Source organism: Streptopelia decaocto (genome assembly GCF_964273445.1).
Source record: "Streptopelia decaocto genome assembly, chromosome: 26".
Lineage (NCBI taxonomy): Eukaryota > Metazoa > Chordata > Aves > Columbiformes > Columbidae > Streptopelia > Streptopelia decaocto.
The window spans coordinates 848,923-874,189 of record NC_138681.1 but is presented as its reverse complement, the minus strand read 5'-3'; the positions used below and the strand labels follow the sequence as shown (position 1 = coordinate 874,189).

General features: G+C 56.9%; 3 protein-coding genes across 6 annotated transcripts in view; 2 read left to right on the top strand and 1 right to left on the bottom strand.

The window, feature by feature from the left end:
* Nucleotides 1–352, top strand: part of DAP3 (death associated protein 3) — a 10,383-nt gene extending 10,031 nt beyond the window's left edge. For all 3 annotated transcript variants that reach the window (XM_082073055.1, XM_082073053.1, XM_082073054.1), the window contains exon 13: nucleotides 239–352. In XM_082073055.1, the coding sequence (XP_081929181.1) occupies nucleotides 239–324 (86 nt within the window). In that variant the 3' untranslated portion in view covers nucleotides 325–352. The remainder of the gene's footprint in view (nucleotides 1–238) is intronic.
* On the top strand, nucleotides 350–4,268 carry MSTO1 (misato mitochondrial distribution and morphology regulator 1). Of its 2 annotated transcripts, none has more exons than XM_082073049.1 (14): nucleotides 350–547; nucleotides 849–963; nucleotides 1,034–1,085; nucleotides 1,247–1,328; nucleotides 1,584–1,632; nucleotides 1,824–1,929; nucleotides 2,033–2,150; nucleotides 2,231–2,362; nucleotides 2,481–2,633; nucleotides 2,858–2,989; nucleotides 3,070–3,248; nucleotides 3,399–3,476; nucleotides 3,612–3,678; nucleotides 3,832–4,268. In XM_082073049.1, the coding sequence occupies exons 1-14, from the start codon at nucleotides 473–475 to the stop codon at nucleotides 4,222–4,224; spliced, it is 1,731 nt and encodes a 576-aa protein (XP_081929175.1). In that variant the 5' UTR covers nucleotides 350–472; the 3' UTR covers nucleotides 4,225–4,268. The 2 variants fall into 2 exon arrangements, with proteins under 2 accessions (XP_081929175.1, XP_081929176.1); XM_082073050.1 differs by having other exon boundaries at nucleotides 355–547; nucleotides 3,560–3,678.
* On the bottom strand, nucleotides 4,166–25,267 carry LOC309450270 (GON-4-like protein). Its single transcript, XM_082073048.1, has 31 exons — nucleotides 24,644–25,267; nucleotides 22,764–22,916; nucleotides 22,101–22,297; nucleotides 21,821–21,895; nucleotides 21,448–21,498; nucleotides 21,058–21,108; nucleotides 20,679–20,774; nucleotides 20,295–20,399; nucleotides 19,450–19,617; nucleotides 18,336–18,528; nucleotides 17,645–17,746; nucleotides 16,952–16,992; nucleotides 16,589–16,692; nucleotides 15,843–16,041; nucleotides 15,328–15,414; nucleotides 14,600–14,762; nucleotides 14,089–14,233; nucleotides 13,797–13,947; nucleotides 12,994–13,110; nucleotides 10,935–12,590; nucleotides 10,482–10,725; nucleotides 9,871–10,052; nucleotides 8,817–9,014; nucleotides 8,382–8,525; nucleotides 7,871–8,014; nucleotides 7,552–7,671; nucleotides 7,252–7,371; nucleotides 6,761–6,920; nucleotides 5,660–6,182; nucleotides 5,278–5,380; nucleotides 4,166–4,689 (listed from the first exon to the last, which is right to left on the bottom strand). Exons 1-31 carry the CDS (start codon nucleotides 25,158–25,160, stop codon nucleotides 4,540–4,542), a joined length of 6,459 nt encoding a protein of 2,152 aa, XP_081929174.1. The 5' UTR covers nucleotides 25,161–25,267; the 3' UTR covers nucleotides 4,166–4,539.

Genomic DNA, 25,267 nt, shown 5'->3' with positions numbered 1-25,267 from the left:
CCTGCACAGCCTGGGGACCCCTTCACAGCCCAAGGGACCACTCGCGGGGACCCTGCATGGCCTGGGGACCCCGCACGGCTCCACGGGACCCCTCACAGCCTTGGGGGACCCCGCACGGGGACCCTGCACAGCACAGGGACCCCGCACGGGGACGCCTCACGCCCCCTGCCAGCCCCGGGGGTCCCGGGCGGGGGCTCCGCGGAAGCCCCGCGCCCCCAACGCACCTTGTGTCCCGCAGCGCACACGGAGGCCGGCAAGGAGGAGCTGCGGTTCCTGAGCGGCTCCAACCCGCGGCAGCTGGACCGGCTGGCGGGGCCGCTCTAGCGCAATAAAGGCGGCGGCGGCGGCTCCGGTATCCGTGTCTGTGTCCGTTTTGAGGCGCCGGGGGGCGGGGCTCTGCTGTGGCGCAGTTCCGGGGCGGGGCGCGCAGGCGCGCCGGCGGGAACGGGAACGGGAGCGGGACGGGGCCGCGATGCCGGGGGACGTGGTGACGCTGCAGCTCGGGCACTACGCGGGGTGCGTGGGAGCGCACTGGTGGGGGCTGCAGGTGCGGGACGGGACCGGGACAGGGCCGGGCTGGGAGCGGGGCGGGGGGACCGGAACTGGGGCGGGGCGGGGACCGGGAGCAGGTGCGGGACGGGAGCAGGTTCGGGGACAGGTCTGGGAGCGGGACAGGCGCTGGGATGAGGATCATGGCTGGGACCGGCGGGGGCCGAGACCGGAATAGGGATCAGGGCCAAGGATGGGAGCGGGACGGGAACCGGGAGCGGGGAACCGGGACTGGGGTCGGAGCCGGGACCGGGTCGGGGTTCGTCCCGGGCCCGGTCTGACCGCGGCCGCTCCCGCAGGCCGCCGCGCTGCTCCGGCCCGATGCCGCCGAGCTCCGCAGCTCCGCGCTGCTCCGCGCCGGGCGGGACGCGCGGGCCCCGCACACCCCGCGCCTGGTGGCGCTGGAGCTGAAAGGTACCGGGGCTGGGCAGGAACGGGGCGGCCCCGCCGGGACCGGCCCCGCCGTGACCGGCTCCTCTTGCAGGCGGCGTGGGCGCGCTGGGGGGCGGCGGCCCCGCGGGGACACCGGGGACCTGGTGAGTGCGGGGGGACGGGGACACCGGGGACCCGGTGAGTGCGGGGGGACGGGGGCACCGGGGACCCGGTGAGTGCGGGGGGACGGGGACACCGGGGACCCGGTGAGCGCGGGGCGGCGGCACCGCGGGCTCCGGCGGCAGCTGCCCCGGTTGTGTTGCAGGGACGGGGACGTGGCCGATTACCGGGAGAGCTCGGGCGGGGGCTCCGCCCCGCGGGACGGCGGCGCCAGCGGGGCCAGCACGGTGAGGAGCCGGGGGACACGGTGGGGGCGGCGGCCCCACTCGGGTTTGACTTCACTTGGGGCATTTGCTTTAACAATGAGAGTAAGCAGCCGCGAGTTGGCGTGGGTGCTGGAACAGGCTGCCCGGGGCAGCGCTGGAGTCACCGTCCTGGAGGGGTTGGATACACAGAGATGAGGTTCTCAGGGCCGGGGGCGGGTTAACGCTTGGACTCGATCTTCAAGCTCTTTTCCAACAAAAAGGATTCGGTTTCTTTAGGAAAACGCTCCCTCTGAGGGAAAAGGAGGCTCCAGCGCATCGGTTCCAGGTGCGTGTGCGTTACCTGCAGTCGGTTCATCCCCTTTGTCCCGCTGACTCCGGTTCACTCGCCGGGGTCGGGGAGCTCTGGGCAGGCGGAGCAGGCGCTGAGCTGGCCGGGAGCTTAATTAAAACATCAATAAACCGCTGGGTTTGTTCTCGTTATCCGGGCCCTTGGCTCTCCCGTCCGTGTCGTTCCAGCGGCGGCCGCGGTGCAGGACGGGCCCGTCCGGCTCTGGTCCGATTACCTCAACGTGCGCCTGCACCCCAAGAGCCTCTACGTGATCCCCCAGTACATGCACGACGGGTACGGCCGCAGCTTCGCGTCGCCGTCCTCAGCCCCAACAGCCGCGTTTTGCCCTCAAGGGCGAATTTGGAGGGGATACACTCAGTTTTGGGTTTGTCCCCAGGGAGTGCGGTGTCCTCGCAGCCTTTGGGCAGGGCGAGCGGCTCGTGCAGGACCCCGCCTGCCTCGAGGAGCTGGAGGACCGGCTGCATTTCTACGTCGAGGAGTGCGATTATCTGCAGGTTCGGCGCCCCGGCCCCAAACTCCCTTCCAGAACCCTCCACCCGGAGCTGACGCTGAAGCCCAAGGGGCTTTCGCGCAGGGGTTTCAGGTCCTTTGCGACCTGCACGACGGGTTCTCCGGGGTCGGCGCCAAGGTGACGGAGCTGCTGTACGACGAGTATTCGCGCAAAGGGATCCTGAGCTGGGCCTTGACGCCGCTCGCCGGCCCCGCGGTGCGTGAACAGCGGGAGGAACCAACAGCGCGGCGCTTCCGTGTCGAATCCGCGTCAGGCGGTTTGGTTGCATCCTGTAACGGGTGATTGATTTGATCGGTTTGATTCTCGCCCCCAGGACCCCCAGAGGAACGTGTGCCGGGTGCTGAACGCGGCGCTGGGCACGGCGCACCTGGCCCGGCACAGCTCCCTGCTCTGCCCCCTGTCGCTCCGCGGGACTTTGGGGATTAAACCACAACCTCCCGTCAGGTTTCCCTACATCGACTACGACGTATGGGCCACGGATTCTGTTCTGGGCAGAAAACACGATTATTTGGTGCTTTTTCACCATTAGCAGAGACTGAACCGCCAGCGGCTCATTTGAGCTGGTTTAACCCAAAACCTGAACCTGAGCGCGAATCTGCAGCAGCGCGGTTTGCACGGGGCTAAACTGAACAGGCAAAAAGGGGTGGGGGAGCGGACGGGTTTAACGCTCCTGTGCCGTTTCCCTCGCAGGCGTCGCTCGACTACCACAGCAGCGCCATTCTGGCGGCGGCGCTGGACGCGCTGACGGTTCCGTTCCGGCTCCGCGCCGCCCCAGCCTCCATGGGGCACCTCGCCGAGTCGCTGCACTTCGGCGGGAGGAAGGTAGAGCCGCCAAAACCCCCCAAACCCCTTCGTTTCCGCCCAAAACGGTGAGAGCTGCCGTCCCGCTTCCCCCCGAATAGGTTGTGGCCGCGTGGGCGTCTCTCCCCTTCCCCGTCGCCCACGGCCTCGCGCTCCACGACGTCCTGGGCGCCTGCGGGCAGGACGTGCCCTGGGAGCCGCTGTCGTGCTGCCGGGACCCGGCGCTCGGCCGCTGCTTCGCTCAGTCCGTGGTGCTGCGGGGGATGCGCGGGGAGAGCGGGTAACGCAGCCCCTTCCCACGGCACCCGCCGTCCCTTTACCTGGTGCTGAGTGAAGGTCCAGGGCTCAGCAAATCGGCCGAGGACGCTGAGTCGGCGGCGTCTTTGCTCAAATCTCTTGGCAAACCCCGAATTCTTGTGTCGTTTTGCAGCGGCCGCGCGGCGTCCCCGCTCAGCGCCGAGGAGACGCTGCGGCGCTTCCTGCACGGCGCCTTCCCCGGCGCCTTCAGGTTGGTGACACGCGGCCGGTTGGGGGTTTATTTTACCAGAAAACTGAAAATTGAGCGTTTTGGGTCACTTGCCCCTCCCGCAGCATGTGCCGCGTGCTGGAGCAGCCGTGCCCCACGGCGCCCCCGTTCCCCCAGTTCTTCTCTCCTCTGCTGGACACACGCGGGTTCCTCCTGGACAGACCCCCCGCTCGCTCCTCCGCAGGTAACGCCGCTTATTTTGCGACAGAAAACGACAATTTGGGGGTAAAATTCTGAGCGTTGAGCAGCCCATAAGTAAAGCGGCTGCTTGTGAAGTAGAAGGGGGTGCGGCGATGGGCGTCGGGGGGTACGGGAATGAACGGCGTCTCCCGCGCAGCGGTGCAGAGCGTCCCGGTGCTGGCGGCGCTGCGGGCGGCACCGGGGCTGCGCCGGCTGCTCGGGGGGCTGCGCGGGGCCGTGCGCGGGCTGGACGTGCGGCGCTGGGCCGGCTTCCTCGCGGCCGGCGTGGAGCAGGACGAGCTGCGCGAGGCGCTGGAGGAGCTGGCGGCGCTGGCCCAGTGCTACGAGGACGAGTTCGGCGACGAGGACGACGAGGACGACGCCGATTCCGACTGAACTCGCCTCATTCTGCATCCCCGTGGAGTTTGGATCCCAAGCGCGGTGGCCCAAGCCCTTTCTCACCATTTCAGAACCGCCTGAACTTGGGGGTGAAGGAAAAAAAGCTGCTTTTTGTATGTATTTTTTAAAAACCAAACACCTTGACAAGTGAATTTGCTCCACCTGTTCCAATAAAACCACACAATAAATACAGAATCCTGCTCGTACAATCACCACGGGGGGAAACTTAGAAACCAAAAATCATGTGTTTGTTCGCATTATGGTACAATATTTACAGGGGTTTTTGGTCCCGTCAGCGTCCACGTGTTTCCCCTCTCGTTTCGCTTGTCTCCGGGACGTTATTGCCCCACAAATGCTCCTTCATTCATGACTCTGATAAGGGAGAAGCGGAAGTGGAAGATCCCTGCGCAAACGTGTTTTCCTCTTCCCCGGCGCCCGCGCAGCAGCAAACGGGGGAAAATGCGCCTCAGTCGTCGGGCTCGTCCTCGGAAAGCAGCAGGTCCCGGTCCGAGAGCTGGTCCGTGTTGCTGGTGCTGGTGGCGTCCTCCTCGTCCTCGGAGCTGCCGTCGCAGGACGTGTGGAACAGCCGCATCAGCTCCCGGAAGCGCCGCGACACCTGCCAAGGGGCCAAACCGCGTCACCCCCCCAAATCCGCGTCACCCCCCCCCAAATCCGCGTCACCCCCCCCCCAAATCCGCGTCACCCCCCCCCCCAAATCCGCGTCACCCCCCCCCCAAATCCGCGTCACCCCCCCCCCCAAATCCGCGCGGAACGTGGATGTTGGGTTGTGGAGCTCAAGGCACCTTGTGCTTTATGTAAAGAAACCAACACAATAATGTTTTGTCAAGAGAACGAAGAACGGGGAACGTGAGGCTGCACGGGGTGCTGGGGAAGAACGATTCCATTCGGTGCTTTGCGGGTGCAAATGTGGCGCTTTGGGTGGTTTTGTGCAGTTTTGGGGGGGATTATCGGTGACAAACCCCCAGATTGGGGCACAAATGCCAAAACGCTTCTGGTACCAACAACCAGAACGTCGACAGTTAACATCCACGATCATGACACTTGATTCCACCAGAACAGATGGGGCTATTCTGCCTTTTCCTGGTGGTTTATTTCATTGGGATTTCATTGCAGTCGGGATTATTCTCCCCAGTGCAGCATCACATTAATTGCCCCAAACCCCCCGTTTTTCCCCCGAACTCACCTCGCCGGGCGTCTTGTTGCCCAGTTTGTGGGACACGGCGCGGAAGGTGTCGGGGTGGGCGCCCGTCTCCTGGCACGCGGTCAGGATCACTCTGTCCGCCTCCCTGCAACACCCGCGTTAGAAAACCAGCCCCTTCAATCCCCCCTTCAATCACCCACGAGGTTTGTTCTTCGCTGCTGCGCCCGCCCCGAATAATAAGACAAATCTCTAAGCTGAGCTGGATTTAGCGTTTTAGGATTGAGCATCTAAAACCCGGTTTGTTTTAACACCAGCTCAGCGTTTGCCACAGGAGCGAGACGGCGGCTCCGACAAAACAAACCATTAAAAATGGGCTATCAAATGGGAATCAAAGCTGTTGTGGAAGCCGGAGCTGGCGCGGTACCTGGTCCAGAGCACGACCTTCTCGCCGGTGGAGCTGACGGTGCTGTTCTTGGCGCACACGGTGGGTTCGGCGCCGCGCGGCGGCGGCTGCTCCTCGTCCCTGGGCTCCGGCTGCCCGGGGCCGTTCGGCCTCAACCCGCCCTCCGGAAAAGCCGCGTTGGCGCCCGCGGCCGAACCGCCGCGCTGGGTCCGGCCCTTCGCTTCGGCGTCTCCTCCCGCGGGCGAAGGCGCCGCCGCCAGCTCCCGGGCGCCGAAGCCGAGATGGTGCGGTAAATGGGAGTCAAGCCCTTCGGTCCGACCCGCGCTGGCCCCCGGGGGACCACGGTTGCTCCCCGGCGGGTCCGGCCCCGCGGCGCTGGGCTCCCGAGGCGGCGTGGGAGCGCGTTTCTGTGCCGGCGGCCCCGCGGGGCTCCGGGCGGCACCATCCCCGGCCGTGGCGGCGCCGGCGCCTTCGTGGCCGCGGGGATGGGGCGGCGCGGCCTTTTCGGGTCTGGCGGGGAGAACCTTCCCCTCCGGGTGCCAACCTGGGCAGAAACACAAACAACAGCCGGGTTCATTCATCTCCTCATTAAGACTTTTCTCGTTATTCTGCTCTAAATGAGAACGCACGTTGGGAGCGGCTGATTCCAGCCCCTTCCCCCTCCTGGGCCGCTTTTCCAACAATGAACACAAAGTTCCCAGAACAAAATCCCTCAGCGAAAGCCGCTCTGAACTGAAGACACCGGGTTGCGCTGCATTCAAACCGCGACATTCAACCTGGCGTCACCCCAAAGGAGATCCCCGCGGCTCGTTATCCTGCAATAACGTTTGTCTGAAGCAGCGTGGAGATGGTTTAGGGGAAGATCAGAGACACAGGGGGCTGGATTGCTGCGGTAAAATGAAAACTGGAGAAATAACCCCAATGTGGTGGATGGGTAGCGGTGGGGATCGGGTTAGTGCGGCAGCGAGAGCTTAAACAACCCAAGTGTTCTGAGAAGGACAATATTTTGGGAATGCTCCGGATTTACAGGTTTAGAGCATCCGGGGCGGATAAACACAAGGGAAAAGACGATTCGTTTTCGTGATCTCAATAACCCGGCGTTACGGAGCCGAGGGGCCGTACCTGCGGCCTCGGGTTTGCGCGGGGCCCTCCTGCTCTCCGCTGCCTCGTCCGCCGCGTCCCCGCCGGCCCCCGCGTCCCCCCGAGGGCTCGAGTCCAGCGCAGCCACGTTCGCCGGCAGCTCCTGGGACTCTTTACTCTTGTAAAACCTGGTTTCGCACGCCTGCAAATCAACACGGAGGCAAAACGGTGCCGTTTCAACCCCCGCCCGGCGCCTTCGCTTCCAAACGTCCCTCCCGGAGGCTGCGGGCGGGCACTACGTCTGCGTTTAGAAAGCGGAATATCTATCATTACGGTGCTTTTCATGCAGTGGCCACACGAGCATCTTCCGCTAAAAGAAAGCTCATCACTCATTAGCTCATTAACTCATATCACAATTAACACTCTTTAGCGTAGGAGGGGAAGGCCCGGCAGCACGGTCAGAGCTCCCCAGACGCAGTTTTTGGTTTAATTTCCTCCTCGTTACCGTAATTTCGGAGCCCACCCAGACCCACCTTAGCGCCGCAGTGGCCGCAGCTCCTGCGCTTGCTTTTCTTCAGCCTGAGGTCGCCGCTCCCGTCGTGGCACGAACACGAACAGGAACTTTCCTTCGGCCCGTCCGCCCACTCGACCTCCTGCAAACGGCACGTTCCGGTGTCCGGAGAACGACACCGGGGGGACGGGGAAGCCCCAAAACGCTCCGCACACCCCAAGAGCTCCGGAAGCGCAGCGGGATCGCTTCAGTGCGTTTCTTCAAATCTTTTGGGGCTGCTGCTGCGTCTTTCTAAGGCAGGTTTGCTCAGGGTCCAGCTCACCTTGTCGTTGCTCTGCCCTCCCATCTCTTTCCGCTTCTTGTTTTTGGAGGCCGTGTGCATCTTGGGGGGTTCGTCCTCTTCTTCGACATCCGGCAATGAAACCTCTTCAAACCCATCAAACTGCAAAAAAGGAAAGAAGATTGTTCAGCAGACATTTCCCCACGAATTTCTGAATATTCAGCTCAGCTTCAGCTTAAGTTCAATTACATTAGAAGTAACAAAAAGCTTGTTTCAGTCCACCAGCCGCCATCCCACCCCCTGGAAACGCGGCTGTGATTTGAGCCCGAGTTGAAAGGCGTCTCGGGGAACAAACGCCGACCTCGTATTCCTTCTCCTCGGTCCAGTTGATCTCCTCGAAGTCGCCCATGCGGCTGGCCGAGGGCCGCAGGTGGTCGAAGAACACGGAGAACTCGTCCTGCAGGTGGTCGTGTCCCTTCAGCAGCTGCCACATCTGCGTCTTCAGCTGAAACAGAGATCCAGAGCTAAAGGTTTGGTTCCGCGGTGCCGCGTTCCCCTCCGGATTCCTTAGAGGGATGTTGAGCCTTAATAAAGCTCCAATGTGAAGACGCTTTATAATATTATAAGATGGTTCCACATTAGCAGGGGAATATCCCTCCAAAATTCTGGAGCAGGCACCGAGCTACAACTTCACCAGCAAGGCCATAAACCCAAGGTGGAAACAGGCCGGTTAACTGGAAAACCTCAAAGAAAAGCCTCTTCAATCCCCCGGCTGACTGCACAGGTCGTGGTCTCCAAGAGGAGGGAAAACGTCACCAAATTGCAGTTTTGGGGGTTTTGGAGCAAAAAGGAGGCGCCGCGCGCCCCGTTACCTCGGCGATCTCCTGGGGGACGCAGTCGGCGCAGCTCTGCAGCACCTTGATGATCCGCTGGTGGTGCGCGGGGTTCTCGGCGAAGCAGATCTCCAGCTGCCGCAGGAACTTGCGGCTCTTGTCGAACGCCTGCTGCTCCTCGAACTGCGCGGGACAACGACACTCAGCCCTCGCGCCCCACAGCGTTTCCAGCTGGCTGGAAAGTGCGCGCCTTGCTAATTGTTTCCCATTTCAAAGCCAGGAAGACGCGGAAAAAGACAAGACTTTGCATATATGATAACTCAGGGGAGCTATAAAGTTTTGCTTCAACCACACGCACGCAAGATGGGAAAATAAAGGAAAAATACACAAGCAAAAGCCTCTTGTGAAGCTGATTTTTGGGATGTTTAACCAGGAAGATGCTTAAACAGGGCGATTTAATCCCGTTCTACCCACCAGCCCGCACTCCAGAGCTTGTTCTGGCAAAAGGAAGGCGGCGAAGTCGGTGAGCAGCTGCGGCCACTCGTGCAGCAGCTTGCGCAGCGTGGAATACAGATCCACGGCCGTGCGCTTGTCCGCGCCCGTCTTGAACTCGTAGATCACGCGCAGAAAGTCCTCGTACTTCCCAGGAATGTGCTGCAGAGCTTCGCGCACCTGAAACAGCGATGGATGGAGGAAAACCCAGCGATAAAACACGTTAGTTTAATCATCTTGGATCCCTCGCCGCTCAGAGTTTACGTGGGTTTGTGGAGCCAACCAAGTCTCGCTTGGATTTGAATTCTCACAAGAGAGAAGGGAAACAGATCCCAGAGTGTGAATGCGGGAATTAAGAGGATTCTGCCCTGTTCACAGAACCCCAGAGTGTCAGGGGTTGAAGGGCCCTGGAAAGCTCATCCAGTGCAACCCCCCCGGAGCAGGAACACCCAGCTGAGGTTCCACAGGAAGGTGTCCAGGGGTTGGAATGTCTGCAGAGAAGGAGACTCCACAACCCCCCTGGGCAGCCTGGGCCAGGCTCTGCCACCCTCACCCCAACAAGCTGCTTCTCATCTTCCAGCGGAACCTCCTGTGTTGCAGTTTGCACCCATTGCCCCTTGTCCTGTCCCTGGTTGTCACCAGCAGAGCCTGGCTCCATCCTCCTGACACTGCCCCTTTCCATCTTGATCCCCAGCAATGAGTCCCCCCTCAGGCTCCTCTTGTCCAGCTCCAGAGCCCCAGCTCCCTCAGCCTTTCCTCACCCGGGAGATGCTCCACTCCCTCCAGCATCTTGGTGGCTGCGCTGGACTCTCTCCAGCAGTTCCCTGTCCTGCTGGAGCTGAGGGGCCACAACTGGACACAAGATTCCAGGTGTGGTCTCCCCAGGGCAGAGCAGAGGGGCAGGAGAACCTCTCTGACCTACTGACCACCCCCTTCTAACCCCCCCAGGTCCCGCTGGCCCTCAGACCATCAGACCCCGCTGTGCGCTGGAGGCCTCGCAGCGGCCGATACTCCCCGTTTCCCACCCCGCGCTCACCCTGCTCAGATAGGCCTGTGCGAACGCCAGGTCCTTCTGCTCGCGCAGCGGGTCCCTCTCCAGGATGTCCTCGTCGTACAGGAGCAGCAGCTTGGACGTGTCTTTGCTGGCGCGATTCCGGCCCCTCTTGTTCCTGGTCCTGTGGGAGCTCCGGCCCTTCCCCGGCGCTTTCGTGGTTTCTCCTGCCGAGAAGCACAGAGCGAGTTGTACGCGTCCCAAGGTGACCCCGTAACACAAAGTTCAATTTAGCAAAGATCGGCCTGTTTAATACTGTTTTTCTGCAGGTATAGGGGATTAGCTGATGCGAACCGCAATTCCACCTGCAAATTTTGGAAGCATAAATGGATTTACAGGGGACTAAAGACAGTTCACACACACAAGGGATTCTACGGCCAGAGCTGGTGCCAAAGACTTGGGGCTGTGCTGCAAAATTGTGTTTCCAGGCAGAAAGCAGCAGAGTGAAATGAAACCTGGAGAGTTTCCCCGCGGTTCTGGTTTAATAGGGAGCGCGGTGCCGGGTTTAACGGGGAGCGGGGTGCCGGGTTTAGTACAGTGTGGTTCTGGGTTTAATAGGGAGCGCGGCTCTATCTCCCCGTGTCACAACGACCGACCTGCCGGCGCCCGCAGCGCCTCCACCGGCGGGGCCGCCGTGCTCAGCGGGAAGGCGGATTTGGGCTCCTCCGACAGATCCCCAGACGTTTCCTCATCCTTCTGCAAACTCTCTGCTCCTTCCCCTTCCTCCTCCTCCTCTTCCTCGGGCTCCGAGTTCTCTTCCTGCGAATTCTCCTCTTCAGAATCTCCTTCTTGGCTCAAGCGTCTCTCTGTTGCGAGCCACGTCAGTTTTTCCATTGTCTCCTTTGAAAACGACGATAAAAAAATCTCATTTTATTTTATTTTAGCGTTTAACGTCATTCAGCAAGTGTCCCACCCCATCAGAATTCTAACAGCCCGTCTGACACCTGAGCAACCAGGGGGTTCTGCTGAAGGGACAGACGGACAGTGACCACAACCGCCTGGTTTTGTGTCACACAGAAAAGCAAGTTTTCGGAAAGTTTTGCTCCTACCTGAAGCTCTGGCACCGAAAGAATCGATTCTTCCGAAGCCGACGACATTTCTTCATCCTCGTCTTGCGTGAAATCATCAAAGTCGTCTTCCTCCTCCTCCTCCTGCCCTTCCCTCTCTCCGCCGGCCGGCGTCCCCACCGACTGCCCGTCGGCGCTGGACGCGTCCTCGGGTCTGCCCAGGGGGCTGCTGAATCCCGCCTCGGGCTCCGCGCCACACGGGGGGTTCCTCGGGGAGCCCGTCGGTGCTCCCGCCGCGCCGTCCGCGTGCTCCCCGCGCGGAGACGCCGGCGCCGCCCGCTCCTCCTCGCCCCGCTCGCCGCACGGCGCCCGCTCCTTCTGCATCTCGGTGGGGTCGGAGCACGAACACGCCGCCTCCACGTTCAGCTCCTGTCCGAGACCCAGCACGAATTCCTCCTTCTCTTGGGCGCGTAGAAGATCCCGCTTCTGTCCCAGGTTGATCTCCTTGGTGGCGTCGCTGGGCTCTCCAGGCTCGGTTTTCACCGTTTCATCGTCTAAACGCTGCAGAAGCTCCACGGGCAGCGGCTCGGGAGCGCCGGCGTCGCCTCCCACCACGGCCCAGCCGCAGCAGTCGCTCTGATTTACCTTCTCCTGGTTGGAAATGGTGGGATTTGCGCCGCGGTCCGTGTCGGGGGAGCAGGGGACGTACAGCTCGGGCGGCTCGGCCTTGGGCTCCGCCGCAGGATTCACGGGTTTGTTGTTGCCGACAGCGCAGGGAGGAACCAGGTTGAGCTGCTCTTCGTTCTCACCCCCAGGCGACGCAGACAGACCCACAGGGTTAGGAGAGACTATCAAGGAAGGGATTGAAGACGTGACCAGCGGCTGGTTTAAGGGGAAAGTGGATGGATTTACCAATAAAGTCGTAACCGGAATAGCCTGAGGGCCTCGACCCACCGTCGGATTTATGGGCTGGATCATATTGCAGCCGTTGCCGATATTAAGCACTTTGACTGTGGTCGCGGGTACGGTGAGGATGACGGGGGACGGCTGGATCAACGGCGGAGTCTTGATCAGCGGGGCAGGTTTTGTCCCTTTTTTCCTTTGGTATCCCTTCCGAACACAAGGTTTGCGCATTTTCGCTCCGGCTAAAGCCGGCAGCATCAGTTTGGGCTGCAAAGCGACCGGATTGGAGACCAGAGCGGGCGGTACGGCGGCGGAGAAGGTCTGTCTGGAGTCGGGATGCGGAGCGGAGAGGACGCTCTGCAATTCCAAGGCGTCCCCGTTGCCCAGCACGGCCGGGACGCCCAGGGGCTGCACCCCCGACACCGTCTGGATCAGCTGGGGGATCTGAACCATCACTTTGCTGGGAGGAGCTTCCGACTGCGACAGCTTGAGGGTTTTCTGGACGTTGAGAGCGTTGGGGTTGGGCTGCAGGCACGGGCTGGGGCGGATGAGGACGGGCTTGAGCGCCGACGATCGCTGCCTCCTCCACGCCCGCCTGGAGAAGCGGTTGGCGAGGGGCTTCAGGGTCAGCACGAGTCCTTTTGGCACGAGCAGGGGGTACTTATCGTCACACTCCGCATCAGGAGTTTCCTTTCCCGTCCCCAGAAAGGCAGATTCCGCAGCAGGAGAAGCGGGTGTCTCCCTGGCGTCCTCTGCTAAGCGCTTCAGTTCCGCCTGGATGGAGGGCAAGCTGGCCTAAAGAAACGGGATTGATTAGTCTGGCCACGGGCTGTTCCTCTGTTACCGCCTTCAAACAGAAGGGACAGGCAGCAACTTGCTGCTGGAAGGACATCATTTATTTCCTTTATGCTGCTGTGTGTTACTTGACATTGACAAGTTTTACTGCAAAGCCTGAGAGTCTGAGAGAAAGGACAGAACTGAAAGGGAAGGGAGGAAGAACGGGAGAAGGAAGGGGGCAAAGGCGAGAAGGAAGGGGGCAAAGGCGAGAAGGAAGGGGGCAAAGGCGAGAAGGAAGGGGGCAAAGGCGAGAAGGAAGGGGGCAAAGGCGAGAAGGAAGGGGGCAAAGGCGAGAAGGAAGGGGGCAAAGGCGAGAAGGAAGGGGGCAAAGGCGAGAAGGAAGGGGGCGAGGGAGCCGCACCTTGAGCCAGAAGGGCAGGCGGTGCTCCTCGCGCTCCACGGGCGCCCGCCACTCGCTGGGCTGCAGCTCCTCGCAGCACTTGAACAGAACCGGCAGCTGCTTCGTCTTCTTGTAGAACTGCGGGGACACGAGGGACAGAAGCTCCGTGTCGGTACCGTTGGACTCCAAGTGCTGGTGTGAACCCAGTCGGCCTCAGCGCTGCTTTAACAAGGTACCCACCCCGGAAAACTTAAAGAATAGGAATAAAGGCAGAACAAGCGCTCGCTGCCACCTTTTCACCCTCAAAAACATGAAGTCCTGGAGGACGCGCAGCTGCATTTCCTTTGTTAAACCATTTCTGGTTCTTTCTCCTCAAAAAAGAGGTGGAGATGAGGGTCTCAGGGACACGGGTTAGTTCACAGTTGGGCTCCATGATCTAAATGTCTTTTCCAACTTGATTCTCTGATTCCATGACTTATGGGACGGGATATCTGGCTGGCAGGACCTTAAGCCTGACCAAAGACAACACTTGGGCTTAAGCTTGAGCTTATTTGTATGAATTTGTCAGCATTGCTGAAGCTACAGTTATATCGGGACTTTGTGCAAGCGCTGGGCTCTAAGGAGTCAAAATAGCATTCGAAGTACTGAGCATAAGGGTTTCTTAAATAAATCCTCATCGCTAATAAAAATTGACACGTTCTTTTAAGAAAGTGTCGGGACATACACAAAAAAGTGCTCGGAACAAACACCGAGAGGGACAAATCTGATAAATCCCAACTAAGCCGTAATAATCCCCAAAAGAGCAAAGTGGGGAGGTCGCTCACCCGGATGATGTTGTCGGGGGCCCGGTTCATGTTGAGGTTCTTGATCCGCACCGTCAGCTGGTGGGCGGTTTTGGTCGGTAACAAGTATTTGCTGATCAGCGGCTTGGGAAACTCGGTCCCTTCAAAATGTTTCAAACCTAAAGCTAATAAACTGAAAAATAAAGGCGGAGAGGGGATCAAAATCCTTTAGGCCGTACAGCAGATTGCTTTTTGTTGCACAACACGCAGATATCCCCAAAATTTGCATCCAAGTCGAACTGCATGTGTTTTATTCACTATTCTAAGCACCTACTTGTCCTCGGCCTTGGTGAAGATGATCTTGTCCCGGGGAGGATTCGCTTTCAAGGAGCAGATGGGTAACAACTCCGGGTACATGAAGACTCTCCTGGTCGCCAGGATCCACGCGATTTGCTTCGGCAAACACGGGAACTCGTTGGCTGTGGGAAGAATTAACGGGTCAGGACAGACGCCCCCATGGACTGATTCTGTTCTTCACAACCAGCTTCTGGAAAACACCGTTTGTTTTCACAGGAAAACCACAAACTGCACATTTGGAACCAACAGTTTGGAGGGGTTCCTTCACTAAAACACTCCAATAAAGGGAATATTTCCTCGGTGTGATTATTTAGAGTTTTGTCGTTTCTATATGGACTTTTGCAGCTGGAAGCTCCAGCTGCAGAACAACAATGGGCAGCGCGGCGAAGCGAGCGGCTCGGGGTGCGAGTCCAAGCAGCGAGGCGGCCCGGAGTTTAAAGAGAGAACAGGGAATCCCCGCGCGACCCGCTGCGGAGCGCGACACCCACCGCTCTTCTTGCGCGGGCTCCAGTCGGGCGGGACGTGCGCGTGGAAGTCCTGCAGCAGGCGCAGCGCGGGCGGCAGGTTGCAGGGCTGGAACGCCGTCTGGAAGCGCGGCTGCAAGGGCTGGCGCAGCAGCGTGGAGCTGCGCGCAAAGTTCCCCAGCTCGCTCTGCAACGCAAACGACGCGTCAACGGCCTGCGGGGGGAAGGGGAGGACACCGGGGGAAGGAGGGGGGAAAAGGATGATAGAGGGGGCGATCGATAGACAGAGGGGGGCGATCGATAGACAGAGGGGGGCGATCGATAGACAGAGGGGATGATAGCGGATAACGCCAAAAAGGTATCGGTGTTTTTGAGCGTTACAAATGGAGGAACAACCAGAACAATCAGAGGAATTCATTTTTCCTTTAATTTTTCCAGAACCTCGCAGGCTCACAGGACGTTCACTAATTCCTGAAGTCGTTATTTTTCTCAAGCTCACGCAACGTTCACTAATTGCTGAAGTCGTTATTTTTCAAGCTTTGTTTTCAGCAGCAATAAAAAAAAAAATACAGACATCCCAATTCAAAGCGATTATCAGCCTGTACAACGTGAACTACTGAAGCTCATAGGAGCCTAACACCACCATTCCCTTACGGAGTCTCAGTTTAATGGGATTAATTAAATCAATTAGCTCTCGAAATACCCCCAGTGACCAGAAACCATTCGAATTCTGATTTTAAACGTATCCTTACCAGAAACATCCTGGTGGTCGCGGCCTCTGAACTCAGCGCGGGGTTGGAACTTGCGAGGAGGTGGATTTGAGTCAGAAGCTGAACGTGCTGGGGGAACCAAATCAGACAAGTGGTTTTAAATAGTTAAAATGGTTTTAAGTATTCAAACTGAATTTTTACACAGTTTTGTGTGGCGGGAGGAGAAGAATCCAGAGTAATATTCTCAGAAAATATTAAGTTAGTGAAAACAGAGGCTTTTGAGCGATTACGGCTGCAACTCAGACATGGCCGAGGCGACTTCCTCACGTAACAACAACGCAGACGCTGAGAAATAAACTCGACTTTGCACATTTAATTCCAGCTGTCCTGCAGTCTGGAATTGGGCGTGTAAACATCACCTGTTAAAGCTCCAAATGGGGCTCTTTTCAATCAATCCCTTTGCTGAATGACGCCGAAGCGCTCGCTGCGCCGCCGGCTTCCCCCGCGGTGCACGGCGGATAAACCCTGGTTAATGCGGCGCTGAGGATGTTCCTGACCTGCTGCATCTGCTGCTGGAGCCTCCGGCGCTGCGCGGGGTCCAGGACCAGGCTCTGCAGCGGCTTCTCGCTCGCGGGTTTGGATTTTTCCATCTCTTGGGGCGGTTTCAGCGCCGACTTTTTCATCCGCAGCTGCTCCAGTTGCTCCTTCACCGTCCGGTGCTGTTCGTTCAGTAAATTGGCCAGAGGCTCCTCGAACCTGTTTGGGAGCGGAACAACCGAAGATAATACGTGTATGATTTAATAAACACGTTCATTTTGAATGTTTTACTCTGTACCTGGGACGCGCGGTTAAGAACCACCATCCCTGGCCTGTCCAGCACGTCAACTTGAACAAACAGTTACACAGTTGGCTTATAGGTAAATCTTTTCATTATTGGGTATTTTGCCACAAAACAACTCTAAGAATCCTGTATATGGATAAAACTGGGGAGGAAACAATTGGAAGAACTACCCACCAAATAAAAATTAATGCAATTAGTTGTTAGCACATATGAGAGAGACAACAGATGATAGAGAGACGATAGAATGAGAAGAGAACACGGTCTCTCTGCCTCGAGGCTGTTGCTGGTTGAAGAGTCGCTGCTCTCGCCCCTGGTACCGCTCAGCACAGAGGGAGCAGGAACAACCCCCAGCCTTTGCTTTGGCTCCTTTCCCAAACAGACCCAGCTTATCTCGAGCGGATCTGCCCCATCGACAAGGAGACGCCGCGGTTCACCGCCTGCAATGGCTCCAAACCACCCTACCGAAGCGCCTGCGGCGTGTTGAAGTTCGGCCGGGACTCCGTCATGTTATCTTCGTCTTCCGGACCCTCGTCTTCCATGTTCGAGAAACCCATCTCGTCCTGAAACTAACGGGAAAGCATCGGGGATTAAAAGCTCAAATAGTGAATTTACCCAAAAACCTGTCCTTAGGTAATAAATCTCATTATTATCTTATTAGCATGGACATTTATCTCTTCAGGGACACACGGAAATTCCTATTTATGTTTTATAGGAGGGCCCTTTGCAATATTCAGCGTCTTACAGAGATTGCCCTTTTTTAGTGATTTCACATCAGATCAGAGAAACACAACCAATCTATTGTATCCAATGTATTGTCCTGCTCACCGTCTCGAACAGCTCCTCCATCAGCTCGTTCACCTCCTTCTCTGCAAGGAACACAAAAAGAGGCGTGAAGATCCGCACTTGGCAATCCTGACGGGATATCAGTCACGGAAGGAATAACTCCCGCAAAGCGACACCCTCCTCGGGCACAGAAGGAACCGAACAAGACGAAAAGGCCCCTGATGCTGTATCTCTGTTCAGTGCGGGGCCTCCAAACACTTTGGCTGAGACCGTTTTGATTCAAAAAACATATGAATGAATTTTCCAAATTAATGGTTTGGTGTTAACCTGCAATAAGACCTAAGACAAACGCGCTTTATTGAGAAGATGAAAAGCGGTGTGTCCATCAAACCGTAACTCGAAGATTGTAAAGACATGGAGAAAGTTTAATTACACCCCAGGCCAGGACTCAATTTCTGAATTGGCTGAAGCTTTGGAAAGACGATGTTACTGTGACAATGACTTTTCGGTCTTTGCTATGGAGTAAAGTCCCATTTAAGAGCAGAGCTGGATCCTGCCACAGGCTCACCAAACCAGCTTTACATAGAAAAGCTGCTTGAGCCACTATGCAGACTGATTTTTTTAAATTAGCCTAAAAATTAAATTAAATTGCAAAATCTTGGCAAAAAAACCCACTTTTTGAAAGTAGCTACTAATCCTAAACAAGCAAGCGGGCACGACTCCCCAAGGACTTACTGGTAATTCTCACGGCGCGATCGTTTCTGAAATCTTCTGTGTCTGGCTCGTCCAGATCTTCCAGAAAGTTGTACTCGGGGTCGTCGTCGTCATCCGCCTCGTCTAGAAAGAGCGGGTTGTAAACGCCGTTAACTCGCCCGAGCCCAAGCGCTTTGCTCGCGGTCTGATGCGGCGCCACACGGACCAACTGTGACCCGTGTGTGATTCCGACCGGGTTTTACACTCAATCCGCACAATGGAGCGAGCGGTGAATGCGGCACAAACGGAAGATTCTTCTCCTTTCTTCCCAAAGAACAAAATAGTTGTTTCTACCGAAACAAGTCACGTTCCTACCACGGAGCAGAACACCCCCAATAGATTTAGGTACATCAATGCTGACAAATTAATGACGCAGCATGATGGATTAAGGGCTGAAACAGATGATTTTCATTTATGGTTGGTAGTTACTGCATGTGCTGGCTAGTAAATATTTATTATTATTATTATTATTATTAATAATAATACAAACAAGACACCTGAAGTTAAAAAAACCTCATGGAGAAGATGAGGAAAGTTGATGGTGCGAAGTGTGCGCATTACTAAACAAGGCGATGGCTGCAGCTATGAGCATCAGGTATAAAGATACCAAAAAAGCCCCAGTGTAACCCAAAATTCCGCTGAAAAGCAACAAAAGTCCCCGTGTGGCGCGTACCTTCGTTCTCCACGTCGTCGTTCATGAGCCCCCCCAGCCACCTCTTCCAGTCCTCGTCGTCCGCCGTGTTGGGGTCGTACATGTCGGGGGTGATGTCGGGCGCGCGCAGCTCGGCCTCCAGCTGCCCCAGCGGCACGTCCTTGAGCGGGCGCTTGGAGCGCGTGCGGAACGCGATGAGGCTGTCGTCCAGCGCCTGGAACGGGGAAAAGCACAACACAACTACAGCATCCCCGCTCGCTTCGCCTCCACAGAACCCTAGAGTGTCAGGGGTTGGAGGGCCCTGGGAAGCTCATCCAGTGCAATCCCCCCATGGAGCAGGAACACCCAGCTGAGGTTCCACAGGAAGGTGTCCAGGGGTTGGAATGTCTGCAGAGACGGAGACTCCACACCCTCCCTGGGCAGAGCAGAGGGGCAGGAGAACCTCTCTGACTTACTGACCACCCCTTCTAACCCACCCCAGGTCCCATTGGTTTTCTTGGCATTGGGGTTTTCCAGCCCAGCCAGAACAGCCCGCTGCCAAAAAGACGAGATTCCAGCCACAAAGGAGGTCCAAGAAAGCAAAACTTTGATTATTCTCACTATTAAAGTGGCGTTGTTTATAAATATATTATTATCTCACACTAAACTCCAAGGACACAATTTCCACTTAGGACACTTCGCTTTCATGTCTGTTTTCCTCCCTTTACCCCTGCTCTCTGAAATCCATCCCGCGCGGGCCGGCTTCTCCACGGCTCCTCGCTCTTTAACTCAGATCAGTCAGGTTTTTCTCATCTTGACTATGAAATAGGGTTTCTCTTTACAAGCACCCTCCTCAGGTGTTCATACAACAGTGCACCTGCCTGCGAAACACGCCTGAGCCGCAGGGCATCTTAATCAGTCACATCAATGTCATAGAAGTAGATTTTAAAACAACAGTAGGGAGACATAGGAGCATAAAATATAGTTATGCTACAAGAAATTAAAAACATACCTTGCTAACACCACTTTACTAACAGCTACCTCTTATCTCACGCTATGGGGACTCAGTTTAATGAAGTTGTAAAAGGAGAGGAGAGTGCAGGAGTAATAATAGCAGAGAAGGGCACCAATGTTGCTTGTTTCTCCCCGTTCTGACCTGGTAGGAGTCCATGCAGACGGGGCTGCAGGCCAGCTCCTCGTCCACCGCGTGCAGCTTCTCCATGAACGCGCTGTCCCTGCTCGGCTTGGGCTTGGGCGGCGGGGGCGGCCCCATGGGAACCACCTCGGCGCTGATGTGTCTGACGAGCGGCGGCGCCTTCTCCACCTAATTAAAAAGGCCTCGGCGTTAAAGGTTTTATTTAGAATCCGTTTCCGAGGACGGAACGAGGCTCTTTTTCTGTTTGTCTGGCGCGATAGAAGCGAAACAACTCGCGGAAATAAGTGGATTCTTCATATCACGCTCCGTTTGGTTTTCAGAAAGTACAAATAAATTGACGATTCAAACGACTCGTGGGAAAGGAGAGGTTTGGACGGATAAACGTGACCGCGCACCCCCGACCCCCCCGAAAACCAACCCGCAGTGACACAACGCGGAACCATCAACAGGCTTCTTCTGCTCTTTCCCCCATTCCAGCGACTCCCCACAGCTGTTTCCTCACTGCTGGCCGCCCACAGCAGCTCTTATCACCACAAATACCTTATCGGAATCACCTCCTCCCCCGAGCCAAGCACAGAATCAACTCTCCCGCACTCCCCTTGAAAATAACCAGGAAAATAAGAATTCTCTGAGGAACATCTGATTTTTTCCCATTTCCAGGGCTATTTAAGCGCTCAGGTTCATTGAACTCTTCCTGCACGGGCGGCACCTCGTTGCTTGCACAGGAATCATTGCCAAAGCCACCCAGCGCCCGCAACGCCGCCACCGCTTCCAGAAATAATACGTATTTTCTTTTGCTGTTGCATTAATAATTTTGGAATCACGACCAAAGCGAGCAGGTTCACCTCGCACAGCGTCCCCCCCTCCTCGTCCGACGATCGCCGCGTCCTGCACCGCTTGGCGCCCCGAGGAGAAGAAGCCGTGCTCTCCACGTCGCTTTCTAATAAGCTCTAGAGTGCAAAAGATCAAACGCTGCTTCAAGTGGTATTTTAAAGACTCTTTTTTAGCCTAAATAAATCATATAGCGCTGCAGGAGGACGACTAGAAGGTCCAGGGTGACTTAGAAGTTTTTGTGTGTTAAAATAAAAACGAACTTAAAGTGATTTCCAAGTGAACTCCAACTCAACCCCAACCCCACCCCAACTCAACCCCAAACTAACCCCACCCCACCCCAACACCAGCCCCACCCCAACCCAAGCCGAACAGATCTCTGCCCAAACTGCGCTCACCTCTTCGGCGGTCTCATCCTCATCCTCGTCATCAGGCTGGTACTCCTCATCAGATGAATCGTCTTCCTCGAGAGGAATGTCCACAAACTGAGGGGGCTGCAAGGGATCGGAAGAGAGGGGGGTTTGTGACAGGCAAGACAAAGAGTTGCAGGATAGATCAAAGATTTCTAACTGAGGAAGCACAGGGAAGCTCGGAAAGGAAGGAAACGACTGAAAAAGGCTGAAGAAACCAAAGGAAACACTAAAAAAATGAAGATACGTAAAGCAAAGTAAGGGGTTGGAAAAGGTGCAAGAACAGGCACAAATGATTTAACACTTATACACCAAAAAACATCTTGTTCAGCGAGGCCTATGGATTCCCTGGCAGTGGTTCACTGACCTTCACCTCGTTTGCCTTCTTAATCGGAGAAATATTCCACGTTGGAATCACCTAAAGACACGAAAAACGCTTTAATGTCTCTGAAAAGCACGAGGTGGCACAGCTGAGACAATTCTGTTCGGTATCTGCTCTCCAAAGCGGCCGAGTAACAACGGACGTCACACGAAGGCGGCGAAACGGCCCGCGTGGTCTCTGCGGGCAATGACTTAGTGCATTTAGTGGATACTGTCAATCCACCGACCACTTCTTTCTGCTCATCTCAGACGATGTAAACACCGACTCATTTTAACGCCTTATTCCATTTTCAAAGCCCACCTCCCGCTTCTTTTAGAAGACCCAGCGATCAAAACCACTTGGGCAGGGTGCGATAGTGAAACGTTATGTACTCACCACTCCTTTCTCCACAACTTCCTTCAGTTTGGATCGAGTCATTTTGGGCTCCTGAGAGTTTAAAAGAAGAAAATAGCAACTTATTCAGTTCTTTTCCTTCACGGCAAACCTTGCCCCAGCAACTCTTCACTAAAGACTTCACTTCCTTTAATTAATTGGCTTTTAGACACGATCATGCTGACATCAAAAATAAACCCTTAGAATTCCGTGTATAATCTATATTCACATCATGCCGGCAGCAAATCCAGTCGTGAAACATAAATGATGATACTTATTCTCTCCAGACCACGTCACGGAGCAAGAAGAGAGACCAGGGAAGGGATAACGTCTTTGGAACAGCCGAAAAATCCAACCAAAAAGGGTTTTTACTCACAAACAGAGGAATATCTTCTGTCTCGCTGATGGCCGCTTTCATCATGGCAACCACGTGCTCGTTGGTGATCACCTCCTGCAAAAAGAAAACACCCGTTACATCATGTTTGGCAAACAGAAACGGGCTTAAACTAAACTAGTTGGAAACATGATGGAGAAATATTCAGTGTGGAACAGCCTGGGGCCGTAGGCGGGTTTGGAGCTGCCCGGCGCAGGCTGGGTTACGGCTGGGACTCGATCTTGAGGGGCTTTTCCAACCCGAGCGACCCCCCGACACTCACGTGCAGGATGTTCCGCACGTTAACGACCGTCAGGTTGTGTTGTTTGGCTCCGTCCTCTAAGGTGCGATCCAGGGTGTCGTCCAGCTTGATGTCGCAAGACAAAGAGCCCTCCTTCTCTTGACTCTTCCCTTCCCTCTTCCGTTTGGTCGCCTTCCTCCTCCTCTTCCTTCTCTCCATGTCCTCTCCATCTTGCTCCTCTGAAAAATACCCAATAAAAACGGAACCTAAAAATTCAGATCCTTCACATCCAGCACATTCTGATGAGTTAAAGGAAAAAGCCAGAGTTGTGCGGATACTTTCCAACAGATCACCCAAACGGAAACGGACACAACAACTAGAAACAGGTGTGAAAAATGCATTCAATATTCCGCAGGACACATTGGTCAAGCAAACAGAGGTTATGGATTTGCCGCCTCTGCTCGGCTGATTTGACGGAATGGTCTCAGTGACTGTTTTACACCTCTTAAGGATGCCACCAGGATTAGAACAGTTACAGAACTCCACCACACAGCAAGGGCAGATCGTGGTTTCCACCGCTTTTCAAGTGTTTCCCAACCGTGGTGATTTGCTGACTTGGGAAAAGGGAAGAATCATTTGTGGGAAGGAAAGGTGTGTATTTATAACCGCCGCCGCAGGGGTCAGCTCCAGCAAGGGGTCGCTCACCAGCTCTGCCGCTCCTCAGCGGCTTCCCCGCGGGGCTCCTGGCGGCCGGCAAAGGGCCCCTCGGCGGAGCCTCTGCCGCGGGGTCGAGTTCGGCCGGGCACGGGTCCCTCTGCGGAGCCGCCTCCGCCTCTGCAAACGGCCCCGGCGCTCTCCCTGCAAACAGACTCATTAAGCTACAGCTCAAAACCAACCTGGCCAAACAATCCCATCGCAATCAAAATGATGATTTGTTTTCAGGGAACAACCTGCCTTCGCTTATTGAATTATTGGGTATTCTGCTTCTTGGAGAAGTTTAGAAACTGCTTAGATAGAATTCGCTTTGCATAGGTTTGCTCAGCGTGTGGGCTGTGAACTTTTAAACTTTGTGCGTTGTTAAGTTAAAAAGGCCACGGAGCCTTCGAGCTGGAGGATAAAGGAGCCGCGTCCTTGGAGATACGGGAAGGAACAAACTGCGGCCAACAGGAGGATGTTTTGGTTACCAAGGGCTCATTTTCTCCAGCGCCGGGTGCAAAAGAGCAACTGAAGGTCAGAACTTTAATCTCTGATTAAAAATTAAAAGCTCAAATTCAGAACGGGGAGAGCCCAGACTCTACTTTTGCAGTTGGCGCAGAGGGACGGGTGGGTAGAAACGTCAAGTTTGTTTCTGCTGAGGGTCCCGGCTCAGGAGGCACCAGCTCCGCGCTGCGCCCGCAAATCAACCATTTATTCCAGAAGAATCTCTGGAATCCGTGTGTCAGGCTCTGCTGACAGCAGGAGCGAAAACAGGACGGGCGGCTTGGGGAAAGGGGGAACAACCGCTTATTGCAGGAGCTTTAAAGCTGAGCGGAGCTACAAGGAGCATCTCTTGGCTCACAACCCACATTTCGCTGAGTGAACCCCAGAGAAAATCAATTAACAAATCAATTCACCTGCGTTTTTGACACAAACCCCCAAAGCACCCATGTTCCACAACGGATTTATAACTCATTAACGCGAGTTCTGCTCGCAAAGGGTCGCACCGAGCCCCACACAAGTGCCCCTCTACACGACTCTTCCAAACGCTTAAAACAACTATTTTTTGAGAATGAAAGCAAATGCGGACAAAAAACCTCCAAAACCCAGTATTTTTGGAAGCGCCAGATGACTTTTTGCCAGTTTCGCAACTCAGTAGCCAAACATTTGGGTTGAAAAACTAAACGCAAGGCGACTGCTTCCAAAGCAGAGCCTGGATTTACAGAGCCTGGTCTCAAACCTGTGAAATAGGTCTGGGAAAGTTCCTGCCGGGACCAAACAAACATCAGGGCAAGAGCAGCAAAGCAGCTGCAAGGTTGTGAAACTTCAGGTTGTAAATGTGGAAAAAAAGGCAAGTTTTAAAGCGCTTGGTGTCTGGCAGCACTGAGGGCGAGCGGCTTCAGTTCTCTGAGGGGGGAAACCCCCCAGTTTTGATAATAGGACACACGTTAATGCATTATGAGAGAAAAAAACCCCAAAAATACCACAAAACTCATCAAGGGAAGAAGCTTCACGCCAAGAGGCCTGTGACGCTCCCCCCGGGAAGAGCTCCCGGGATCGGGCCGTTCGGGGGAACGGGTGACAACGGGGGCAGCGTGTGGAGCCCCCGGGCACCCGCACTCACCGGGCACCCGCACTCACCGGGCACCCGCACTCACCGGGCACCCCGCACTCACCGGGCACCCCGCACTCACCGGGCACCCCGCACTCACCGGGCACCCCGCACTCACCGGGCACCCCGCACTCACCGGGCACCCGCACTCACCGGGCAGCCCGCACTCACCGGGCGCCCCGCACTCACCGGGCGCCCGCACTCACCGGGCACCCGCACTCACCGGGCAGCCCGCACTCACCGGGCGCCCCGCACTCACCGGGCGCCCCGCACTCACCGTCCGCCGCCGCGTCGGGGCCGCGGGGCCCGGCACAGGCCTCCCTGGCGCCCGGCGCCTCCGGAGCGCTGCCCGGCGGCCTCTGCAGCGCGGCCTCCCCGGGCCCCCTCCACACGCCGGCCCGGGCCGCCGGGGCCGCTTTGGCGGAGGAGCCGCCATCGGGAGCGCCCGCGGAGGGGGAGGCGGCGGCGGGGAGCTCGCCGTCCTCCCGCGGGCTCTGCGGCCCGGCTGCCGCCGCTCGCCTCTTCTTACACGGCAGCATCTTCAGCGAGAGCGACATCCCGGGGCGCACGTGGCAGGCAGGAGAGCGGCTGCCGCGGCGCTGCGGCCCCGGGAGCTGGGCCCGCCGGCCCGGCCCGCTCGCTCCCCGGGAAGCGGAAGCGCCGCCGGGCCCGCCCGCCGCGCAGGCGCCGCCGCCATGTTGGCCGGGGCTGAGGGGAGCGGCCGCCATGTTGGCGGCGCGGGGAGCGGCGGCCGCGCTGTGACGACGCGGAGCGGCGAGCGCGGCCGCCGCCATCTTGGCTGGGCGACGCCACCGGGCGCCGCGCTCCGGGCCGTCCCCCCCGCGCCGCCGCCGCCTCGGGGCGTCCCGTGAGGGCCCGGGGCCCGCCCGCCGCCGCGGTG

What these genes read in the sequence shown, in the direction of transcription:
- MSTO1 (XM_082073049.1), top strand. Translation starts at nt 473, where the DNA reads ATGCCGGGGGACGTGGTGACGCTGCAGCTCGGGCACTACGCGGGGTGC. An exon ending in GGTGGCGCTGGAGCTGAAAG is followed by an intron (nt 964 to 1,033) that starts GTACCGGGGCTG and finishes CTCCTCTTGCAG; the next exon opens with GCGGCGTGGGCGCGCTGGGG. An exon ending in TTCCCTACATCGACTACGAC is followed by an intron (nt 2,634 to 2,857) that starts GTATGGGCCACG and finishes TTTCCCTCGCAG; the next exon opens with GCGTCGCTCGACTACCACAG.
- LOC309450270 (XM_082073048.1), bottom strand. Translation starts at nt 25,160, where the DNA reads ATGGCGGCGGCCGCGCTCGCCGCTCCGCGTCGTCACAGCGCGGCCGCC. An exon ending in CCCCGACGCGGCGGCGGACG is followed by an intron (nt 22,917 to 24,643) that starts GTGAGTGCGGGG and finishes GTCTGTTTGCAG; the next exon opens with GGAGAGCGCCGGGGCCGTTT. An exon ending in TCGCGCCGTGAGAATTACCA is followed by an intron (nt 16,993 to 17,644) that starts GTAAGTCCTTGG and finishes TGTTCCTTGCAG; the next exon opens with AGAAGGAGGTGAACGAGCTG.